This window comes from Gracilinanus agilis, chromosome 5 (assembly GCF_016433145.1).
Source record: "Gracilinanus agilis isolate LMUSP501 chromosome 5, AgileGrace, whole genome shotgun sequence".
Lineage (NCBI taxonomy): Eukaryota > Metazoa > Chordata > Mammalia > Didelphimorphia > Didelphidae > Gracilinanus > Gracilinanus agilis.
In genome coordinates this window covers 35,103,313-35,115,190 of record NC_058134.1, presented here as the reverse complement: position 1 = coordinate 35,115,190, position 11,878 = coordinate 35,103,313, and the positions used below count along the sequence as shown (strand labels likewise).

At 35.9% G+C, this 11,878-nt stretch overlaps 1 protein-coding gene across 1 annotated transcript in view; it reads left to right on the top strand.

Moving 5' to 3' along the window:
- The window catches only part of KCNH8 (potassium voltage-gated channel subfamily H member 8), a 400,722-nt gene that overhangs the window by 203,562 nt on the left and 185,282 nt on the right, over positions 1–11,878 (top strand). Inside the window, exons 4-5 of the mRNA XM_044678889.1 lie at positions 2,987–3,114; positions 10,046–10,286. Of these exons, the coding sequence (XP_044534824.1) occupies positions 2,987–3,114; positions 10,046–10,286 (369 nt within the window). The remainder of the gene's footprint in view (positions 1–2,986; positions 3,115–10,045; positions 10,287–11,878) is intronic.

The window sequence follows — 11,878 nt, the reverse complement described above, 5'->3', positions numbered from 1 at the left end:
AGAGAGAGAGAGAGAGAGAGAGAGAGAGAGAGAGAGAGAGAGAGAGAGAGAGAGAGAGAGAGAAGAGATGGGGTAATGAGAAGTGACTATTCCTTCTTTCCCTGATACCTGAGATCATCTGTACTGAAGAGTTAACTAATAATGGAATTCCTTATTCAGATCCGGTAAAGGCATAGCCTGCTCCAAACTAGGAGTCTTATAAATCTCAAATAAGGAAACAGAAATGCACAATAAACTTTATTGAATATCTATCAATAATACTGTAAATGATGGCATCCAAGTTACTTTCTCCTCTCAGGCTGGCCTCGTGTCCTCTCATCAATGAAATAGGAACAATGATACTGGAGCTAGTATTCTCTATTTCTTCATTCATAAGATTAGGGACTTGAACTAGGTGGTCACATGGGTCAGTTCCAGCTCAACCTTTCTGTTCTATCAAGTAAGACATTATTAAGTAGCTCGGTGGCAAAACAGATAGAATCTCTGATGTGGAGTCAGAGAGACTGGAGCTCAAATCCTGCCTCAGCAATTTATTAACTGTGTAGCACGTCACTTCTTCATGGCTCTGTTTATTTATCTCTAAAATGGGGATAATAATACCCCAAGGTTATTGTGAGTTTCAAATGTAAATACATGTAAAATGCTTGACATACCTTAAATAGGTCAATCAATGCTTGCTGTTTTTATCTAAAAATAATTATAGCTGATCTCTGATGATATGGTGACAAATCATTGGGTTGGGATGTGCTCTGCATTTTCTCTGATTCTCTTATTACTAAACAAACTTATGATCTGATATTAGATTTCCCAATCGGAATGAGAATATATCGAGATGGCTGACATAACTTTCTACCCTTCTTTGGAAGTTCTGACCCTCCCAGGGAATTATGGGTTTGACATTCTAATCAGGTACATTTGAGTAGCATGATGCAAACTCTACGACCTAATCATCTCTCAGTAAACTAAGTGCAATGATTTTCAAGATCTGTAGAGTTTCAGACTCTGAAACAGTTGGAAGGCATAGTTTGTCCACCTTCTCATTACATTGCTACATACACTGTTTCTTTTTCTTATAGTAGGAGATCTCAACTCTATGGGCAAACTTATTTGAAATTTGACTGAGGATCACATGTGTAAATGAAAAAGTCAGGAGTATTATGTGGGCCTAGACAGTTTGACAATTGAGGACATAATCTTCATATTATATGCCATTGGTCTCCCTAATGTTTCTATTCCCTTCACCACCGACAAAGCAAAAATGGACTTTTAAAAGTGACCCACTTTGAGTTTTCTTCCAGTCTAGGCTAACAGATAGTACAAAGAGTAATACATTTGAATTTAAGAGGCCCTGAATTCAAATATTATCTTGGATACTTATTAACTCTGTGACAATACACAGGTTGTTTCATGTCATTTCTTCGAGGATCCGTTTCATCACTTATAAATTAAGGATATTTATGCTACCTGACTCATAGGACAGCTGTGAGGAATGTGTTTGATTAAGAAGATTTCAAGTGTTCTGTAAATGGGAGGCAGTTCAGAGTAGTTATTATTTTAATAATTCTGAATTAAAACCAGTAAGATAAGAGCATAATATTTAATATAAAATTTGAATATATGCATTTTTATAATAATTTAATGTAGAATATCTCATATTTTATAACATAAAAGCCACCCTCAGATAGGAATGAAATATCTTTATTAGATTAGTTATGAAACTCAAAGCACCTGGAGTCAGGAAGACTCATACACTTAGTAGCTGTGTTACATTGAGGAAGTCACTTAATCTCTGTTCCATGTTTCCTCCTCTTTAAAAAGCACATAATAATAGCACCCATCTCACAGAGTTGCTGTGATATCAAAATGAGATAATATTTATAAAGTGCTTAGCACAATATTTGGCACATAATAAATGTTACATAATTTATTATTATCATCATCTTTGCTTTTTAAAATTATTTATAATATCTTGGAATGCTTCCTAGCTGTGTGACCCTGGTCAAGTCACTTGACCCCCATTCCCTAGCCCTTACTACTCTTCTGCCTTGTAACCAATATACAGTATTGATTCTAAGATGGAAAGTAAGGGTTTAGAATAATAATATCTCGGGATGTATGCGTGTGTGTTCAGAGATGGGAGAATAATTATTCACAGAACCCTTGAAAGATCATAGGATTAGATATTTAGGGTTTGAAGGGAATTCAGAGACCATCTAGTCTACGCTCTCATTTTATAGATAAAGAAACTGAGGCCAAAGAAGTAAAGAAATACCAATGGACACATACATAGAGCTAGCATTTGAACCCAGGTCCTGTGATTCTAAATCCATCATCCAAGATTAAGAATGGAAAGCTTGGAGTTAGGGCCAGTGATGTACATTATTCTATAGGGGCCTAAAAACTGCCCATCTAAGGAAACTCATTTAAATACAAATTGCAAAACCACTAGTTAGTTCAATAGGCTGGAATGGAGGAATGGGAGGATGCCAAAAAGATCTAGTTGTTTGAATTTGAATTTTTCCAACATTTTGCATTATTTTCATTTAGATAATATTATATATGAGAGCAAGATAACCATTGGAGAATAAGTGCTAGTATTCAAGTCTTAACCTCTTATTGTCTCTCAGCTAATCATATTTCTTTAAATGGATTTGAAGTCAGGAAATCTAGATTTAGTATCTTGTCTGAAATTCTAGCTGTGTGTCTCTGTGCAAGACACAACCTAGTGATGCCTCAATTTCCTCATTCATAAAATGAGTGAGTTGTATTCAATGTACTCTAATGGCCTTTGCAAGTCTTAAACAATGATCCTATGAAATGGAAAAGGTCCTAACTGAAGTGGAATCTGGCAGGTGGTATGGCCTTTTGGTGGCTGCAAACACACACCTATATGATACGTCTTCATGGAGTACTTGCATCAAATTGGTATGGTGTTTGTAGACTCAAATAGAACTCTTTGTGCTTAATGAGTGTTGTTTTTCTACAGACAAAGCCAAAGGAAGAGGCAGAGCGGGGTCCCACTTTGACACAGCCCGGAGACGGAGCCGAGCGGTCCTTTATCATATCTCTGGACACCTGCAAAGAAGAGAAAAGAACAAATTGAAAATCAATAATGTAGGTGTTGAGCATACAGAGCAAAGGCTGTCAGGGGAATGTTTTATTTGTTTGAAGAAAAAAATGTGTGGGCTGGTTGGTTATTGCCTTTACTGAATGTCTGGGCTTCTGATTTCTTTTAAAGAATGAACTAGAAAAGGTCAGCAGTCATATGGAAAATCCGGAAGACCAGCTCCCAGTGTCAGTGTTATCGCTGCAAGGAGATTAGAATATTATCAGAATCCAGTACAATAGAGGAGTGGGGCAGCTGTGGTCATGCTCTTTTGGCTCTAGTTTATAGAACAGGATAATACAAAGAGTCACATTATACATGAGTAATTGTTGTGGGTGTTTAAATCACCAACATAGACTGAAATTTCTCAGAATTTAATTTTCATTCCATCCATTTTTCTCTTATCTAATTTCACTTAATGAATTTTGTCAGAGGGCCAATGGCTCAATTGAAATAGTTACTCTATTAAATATTTTTAAAATTCTATATTTTACAGAAAATAGAGATGGAAATTTCATAGTACAACCTGGTATTTGAAATGACTTGTCATCATGCAGTTTATAAAATGATACACTTTTGCTTAATTATACCTAAATAAAAATGTTTAGGGAAACCTGATATATATCTCCAAAAAGCTCCAGGAAATACGTCTCAATAATACTTGTTATTCACCTTTTTTTATCCAATGTTCCACCTTTCTAAACTTACAACTGAATTTTTTTTGTTTAAAAATAACAATGCTGAGAGAGTGGATGTCCTTCTTAAATTTGTTTATATGGAACAATTTGAAACCAAAATGTTTAAAGGCCTTTAGCATCTCTAATTTGGATGGCTAAACGATCACAACAATAACTGGGGAGATTGTATTTAAGCACCCAAGTAAAACTTTCTCACTTTCTTAGAAAGGCCAGTAATCATTCTGGTGATTTTTGAGGTGTAACAACTTATCCAGCAAACAAAGAAGATGTTATAAATGCTTATTGGTTGAAAAAGCCCTAATATCATGTTGGATACCTGTGGAGCTAAGAAATACTCAAGACATCTTTCTCAACCACTTCCTTTTGATTGAGAGGATTTGGGAACTAGACAATGTGTCAGAGAAAAATTTTGAAAAACTATTAGTTCATCATCAACATGTCTTAAAAAATCTTCATAGCTCCACATGAACTTTTTAGTTTTCTCATTTATAGTTTATGATACCAAAATCATATTGCAGTCCTGTTTCCTAAGTGGGGCTTAGCTATAGAAGCATAGAATGTGGTTGGAAATCTGTCATCAAAATGCTCTAGATATGAATCTCCTTGTAGCAAGTTACCATTTGAAGAGCATAAATAAGATGTTGATTTGGGGTTATCAGGGGGCAACCCCATAACTCAATACATAGTCACAATTCCTGGGGCCCAATTCATGCTGATGTGCTCCAAGAATGAATGTCTGAATGACTATTTCTTCCTACTGCCATGTGGATGGACTTGAGGCTAACAAAAATGCTTTATGCCGTGGATCATGTGAGTGAATGAATGGATGGATCAGTGGATAAGCATTTATTAAGAGTTTATTTTGTGCCAAATACTCTGCTAAATGCTGAAGATACAAATACAAACAAAACAGTCCCTGCCTTCCTTAGTGAGTTGTGCTCCTCAATCTTAAATTTTGTGGCAGTATTAGAACTAGCATCCATAATAGAAAAAGGTGGGGAATAGAAAGGCACCATGTGTCATTTTTGCTAAGTAAGCCATACAACATGCTTATGAGCAAAATTTAGATGGCCAAACAGTTAACCATGAAAACTAGGATCATGTAAAACTTTCAGTTCATTTTTCCTATTACATTAGCTTAAAATTTGTTCATTGAACATGTCATTTTTCTCTTTATATTGGAATTTTTAACAGCCTTTACTTAAAATTAGATTCAAAAGAATCCCAACTCCCACTGTTTAGCTAATGTGTTTAATTGCTAGTCATTTAAAGAGCTTCAGAAGTCCATGTGTGCAGTGTCACATAGTGGTGTAAATTATTTAAAGGTATTCAATATGAACTTCAACTTAGCTGGTATTAAATCATTTCTAAATGCAAATGAGGACTCCCAGTTAACAAGCCCTGCCATGGAGATACTGCCAGCCCACATTTCCATAGCCCTATAAAGTTTACAAAATCACAATGATTCTCACAATAACTGCCTTGGATATGTAGGGCATAGATTGTTGAGCCTGCTTTAGAGGAGACGATTGAGGCTTGATCAAATGTGACTAGATCAACAATAGTTTCCATTTCTGTTGCAATTTAAAATTTATAAATCATTTCTCCCACAATAACCCAGTGAGATGAGGGGTGTATAACGATTCTTTTTCAGAGCTGTAACTAGGGTCAGCCATTCAGAGCACAGAAATTAAAAGGATGCCAACATCACTTTCGTTAATTCAGGAACATAGAAACAACTAAGTGTGTCATTTAGCAAGACTAATTAATTAAAGTAGGAAGCTACCAAATAGTGTTTTTACCCTCTTTCCAACGGTTATATCCAATGTGAGCTCCTCCTTAGATCAACCCTATCATTCCCAGCATTGCCTTGGAACCTCTGATCACTGTGGCTAATGCCCCAATTTTTCTTAAAAAGCAGATTTGAGGTTATGATTCATGCACTGATGCTGGGTGCCAAAATTGATGGTTAATGTCTCTGATTATTATGCTCAAATGATAGGAGAGACCTCAAAAATGAGAAAATAATTGCAGAGGGTAATGCAGCTAAGCTAAATATAATAAAAACAGAGATTATTGTGAACTATTGAGTCACAGAAAGTTAGAAAAAGTGGAGGAAGAAAAAAATGATCAACCAGGAACTCTCAATATGTTACAACTGTGTGGTTTTATTTTTAATTTCAATTTAATGAGTTTCCTTTTGTCACTCTATGCATCTTACTTTATGACTTTAAAAATCTTATTCTGAGGATTCCAAAGATTTCACCTGATAACGATAGGGGCCCATGATATTGAGAATGGGAACCCTAAGATATAAAACCTAAACTGGAAAAATCCATTCCCGAATGATCGAATAAGCATATATTAAGCTTCTACACTCTGTCAGGCACTGAGGATAAAGAGGCACAATTGATACAATCTTTACCTTCAAGATGACCTTTTATTTATTCCCTCACCCTTTTATTTTTTATTAAAACTTAAAGGCTTAGACAGTTCAGTAATTTTTCAATCATGTTTGATTCTTTGTGATGACACTTAGGGTTTTCTTTGCAGAGAATGGAATAGTTTTCCCTTTTGTTCTCCAAGTCATTTAACAGATGAAGAAACTGAGGTAAATAGGTTTAAATGACTTGCCCAGGGTCACACTGCTAGTAAGTTTTGAAGTCCAGATTTTAGCTCAGGAAGATGACTTCCTCATCCCAGGGTCAGTACTTGCATCCTAGATAGCAGGAACAACCTACACTTCCACATCTAAGACATCTTTCACAGGTTTTCCTTAACTCACCAATGAGGGTGAGAACTTTCTTAATTTTGTACTTATATCTATGGAACAAGATTAGCAAAGTGCATGGCAAATAGTAAAAGCTTAGGAAATACTTTTCATTCATTCATTCATGCATGGATGCATTCACTCACTCAACCCCTACAAAGTAAAGACCATAAAGTAGATGTCTCTCAGGTCCCATCTAGTTCCAGAATAGTATCATTGCATTAGCGATTGGTGCTTCTACTTCCTAGTCCTAATTGTCTCTGCCAGTAATACTCATAGAAAGTAGTTTGCTTTCTCCATATCTCAGGATCCCTACCTACAATTTTGGAATGATTCATTTTGGTACCTTTCTAGCTTAATAGGATTTCATATCATTCAAAGAGTAACGTAAAGGATTTAAGTGGAAGCACTGGAACCTTTTCAAACAGGACCAGAGAAATCTGTCTTTTTACAGAACAGTGCTGGAATCTTCTCCATAAAGGACAGTGCATGTTTTCTTTGCCCTGCCCAATGATTTAAGAAATCCGTTTATTTCTGAATTATAAACCTTTGCCGATTTAGAGGTCCACTTCCTTGGCATATTGTGTTCATGTAAATTATATAGATGGAGGTTGGGAATTTAGTCACCTTGACTTGTTATTGTCGTTCCCTTCCTGCATTTGGATGCTATGTAAAGCAGAGAGGCACTTGGTCACAGCACTGTAGGCACTAAATAAATATTTATCACTATCAATAAATAATGGACAATAAAAATCCAGAAGACTTTGTTGCATTATTCTTTACACAAACTCCATATTGTTGAGGGTTATAAATAACCTCTCGTCCATTCTTTCTCTGCTTTCTTCCAAAAGCATATGGTTCCTCTCTGAAAGCTGCATGCATGGGCTGATTTTGCATCAGAAATGTCTTTGATGACATTTTGACATGTCCTGGGGGATGGGAGGACAGCCATCGTTGTTTCTTCAGGGGATTTTTTCTTTAAAACTCATGCAGCACTTGGCATGCAGTCAATTTTTTTAAAATTTAGGATTATGTTTAAATGAGTTTTTTATTTAACTTAAAAAAACTTTTATGAATGATAAGGCTGGCTCATTCAGAATTGAAAAGAACACCAACATTTACTATAGTATACAGAATTCCATTTTAAAAAGCATTTATTAAGCCTCTGCTATATGCCAGGCTATTTTCTAGACACAAAGAATACAAATGCAAGTAGAAGTATTCTTGACCTCAAAGAATTTACAATAAAATGGGGAGGAAAAAATATATGTACTAAATGCAAAGTAAATTCAGGGTTGGGGATTATAATGATAATAAGCATTGACATAGTGCTTTATCATGTCCAAAATGTTTTACATATGTTATCCCATTTTATTTTTACAACAATCCTTATAAAGTAGATGCTATTATTTTCCCCATTTTGCAGATGAAATAATTGAATATATAATACATTGGTATATGATATATACAAACTTGTTGATCAATTGATTCATTGATTTCCAAGAGGATCAACAGTTCTAGGTTCATTGTATCTGACTACAGCTATTGAAAGCAACCTGGAGAGGCTACTGGGTAAGCCTCAGATATCTTTAGGGATCCTCAATATAGCACATATTGTGTCCTGCCCTTACTCTTACTTTAAATATTCAATAAAGTAAAGGTTCAGGAGATTTCTGTTAACCCAGAGCTTTTACCCAATTTATAATTCAACCTTATTCTCTCAAATCCAGTATTTTACTTTATATTTAATGTTTCCCTTTCTTTGCAGTCTAAATGTATGCTTCTGACCATATGGCGCTCAGGTTGTTAGATATATATTTTTCCAGAATATTCTTTTATCTTATAATAGAATGGGGGACATAGTTCATCAAGTTGGACAATTTCAACCAAAAGCTTCAGCACTTAACAAAGTCCCAGCTCTTCTTCAGGCCTTAATTACCTATGAAAGCAGAACATCTTCTTTCTTACTTAAATGTTTGAATGATTTGCCTTAGCTAATTATTTCTTCCTTCTCAGTCTATGCAAGGTCTAACTGGTGTCATTTAGTTATCATTTGGTTATTGTTATCATTTAGTTCTTTCAGATAAAGCAAAGCTTGTTGGGAACTCAAAAATCAATCAAATCTCCTACTTCAAAAAAAACTGTAAAGCAAAAATTAAGCCCCCAGATATACCACGTTTCAATGCGAAGCAATTTATTGAGTTTTTTGTATGCTACTGTCATCATTATTAAGGATTTCAAAGTAGATTGGCTATTAAGATAATTAATTCCTCCAAAACTTCCTTAAAACACAAGGCCCTCTATCTCGTTTAGTTAGCTATTTTATTTGTTGTTTGAGTGTTGGGGTTTTTTTTTCTTTATATGAGATTTTAGTTCTTCCTGGAATTGCTACCTACTGGAACATAAATATAAATTATATTTGCTGTTTGTGATTTCCAATTGTGAATGTCTCTAGGTAACATCAGGAGTAAATTCTTTTTTCTTTAATTGAATGATGCTAACCTGACAAGTGGATTTCTCCTTTGACATCCAAGTGAAATTGCCTTTAATTAAAAATGTTTACCAGTATTATGGCAGTGTATGGTTAAGGATATAACTAGGTAGTCAGATGGAGCTTTGTTCTAGGGCAGTTACAGATGAAAGCCCAAAAATATTAAATAATAATCAGAAATAAGTGTTGAATTTTAATTTTGTATGTTTATTATTAATGTGGGACAGCTAGGTAGTTCAGTAGATAGAACACCAGGCCTGGAATCTAGAATATCTAGCCTTGGACACGTACTAGCTATATGACACTAGGCAAGTCATGTAAGACCTTTTTGTCTCAGTCATCATCTGTAAAATGGAAACATGCCAGAGAAAGAAATGGTAACCCACTCCGCTCTCTTTGCTATGAAAACTTCATGGACTTTGTCAATGAGGTCACATAGAGTTGGACACAATTTTAATGTCACTTGTCATTCTTTTGAGAAAGCCAGTTTACCCATGCTCCCCACCCTTGGTTTCAGGTTGTTTGAGAGTCTCCTTCCATCACACTAAGAGAAAGATTTCTGTCTCTCCTTCAACAGGACAGGCTTCTGGGACATGTCCTCCAATGAGTCTATATATCAGAGTCTCTATCACCCCACTATGGATCAGTGAGTGGCTTTAGTAAAAGATTTTTCCCAAAGGAAAATGTTTGCTGGTTCCTCTAGGCAACAAAAGTTATTAGTTATGATTCTGAGTGTGCTTATAGTATTTTCAATGTAATATATTGAACACAATTAATACACCATTCTCTCAATTGAGAAGGAAGGAAGGAAGGAAGGAAGGAAGGAAGGAAGGGAATGAGGGAGGGAGGGAGAACTGATTTAGGATATATCGATTTTATAAGCATAAAATACTATACTTATAGAAATTTATCCAATGCAAATGAACATTTTAGCTAATATGGGATTTTCTCCTTTTCTCCTTTTTGTTTTTTGTTTACAGAATGTTTTTGTAGATAAACCAGCATTTCCGGAGTACAAAGTTTCAGATGCAAAAAAGTCCAAATTCATCCTTTTGCATTTTAGCACTTTTAAAGCTGGCTGGGACTGGCTGATCCTGTTGGCGACGTTCTATGTCGCTGTGACTGTACCTTACAACGTTTGCTTTATTGGCAATGACGAGCTGTCCACAACACGGAGCACCACGGTCAGCGACATTGCAGTGGAGATTCTGTTCATTATAGGTAAGAAATGACCAGCCTGGTGCCTTTGACAAAAGGAAGGGAAGGACAGGAGTATGGATCCAGACCTTGTTGTGGGAAGTGAGGATGAGCTAAGAATTCATTTGCATTGACATGAATTGGCCCCTCATGCAAATTCAGAGAAGGACATATTTGAATTTCTTAGAATTGCCTTCATCAGCTTTTCCACTGTTCCTTTATTCAAATAGACCCTAGCCAGTATTTTATGTTTTTCTCCTCATTTCATCAAAACTGGAATACAAGAAAAGGACTTGTGAGTTGCTTTGTTTATGTTCTGTCATATTCTCCTTTGCCTGCAGCCAGAAAATTATTTTTTACCAAGGCAGTTCAAAGCCTTAATTACTTTCCAATAGAATGAAGTAATAATGGAGTTACCACCTTGTCAGAAGACCAAGGTACTATGGTAACTAGAACTATAAAAAGAGCCAGAGCATCTCCTCCACACTTGGGAATCAGGATTCCCAGAATCCCCTTAATACCCTTTTGCATTTCCCAAGATTAAATGGAGCTAAATTCCTTAAGGATTACTATCCTGCTTTGAAACGGTAGGAAAAAAGAGATGAAGATTATAGATTTTGAGTTGGAAAAACATTAGAGGCCATGTAACCTCACACTCTATTGTATTGATAAGGAAAATGAGGTGTGTGTGGGGGGGGGGCGTGTTTTATTGCCCAAGGTCATATCGGTAGAAAGTTATTGAAGTAAAAAGTCTTAGATTTTAGTAGTCAAAGGACATGTACCTTGAGATCATAGATTTAGGTCTAAAAGAGACTTTTAGAGGTCTTCAAGTTCAGTGCCCTTATTTTTTAGATGAAGGATCAGAGGCTCCGTGACTTGCCCAAGATTAGGCAGCATGTGAGTGTCTGAGGGAGGGTTCAAATGCAGGTGGTCCTTACTCCAAGGCCAATACTATCCCCTATGGCCTGCTGCCTCTGAATCCTGTTTCTGCTATTTTTTCCTCAGGACTTCTAAGTATAAGCATTAGAGAGGGTGGAAGAGAGTTGGGAACTGAGGAAGAAGCATAGTTTTTCTTTTTTCTGCTTGCTTCTTTTTCATGTTTTTACTTAGAAAATGATTAAAGGAAAAACACATGACAGACAAGGAGGGTTTCAAAAATGACTTGGTGCCATTACCATGTATGCTAAGCCATTTATTATAGGATCTTAAATCTTATCCTTCAGGGAAAGAAAATGGGAAGGCTGGGGAATTCTTTTTTCAATCTCACACATAAGCAAAAAGCAGCAGAATATACAGTAGGGTTAGGAAAAAGGAGGAAGAAGTGAAGATAAAATGGATATACTTCTATTAAAATTGTATTCACTTCTATTAAAATTGTATTCTAGGAAGCCACTGTTCAATTGGCAGGGAAATTTCATTTGTAGCTTATCTGTTGGAGGCCCTGACTTTGAGCCAGAATCAGGTCTCTGAATAATTGTGCTGGATTTGAAAACAAAAGGCCTGAATTCAAATCTTTTTTTTTTCAACCCCTTCCTCCTTTCCCCCCCACCACAGAAGGCATCATCCAGAAAAATATGTAGATTACATCATTTGTGTTTCCACTTCTCAGCTCATTC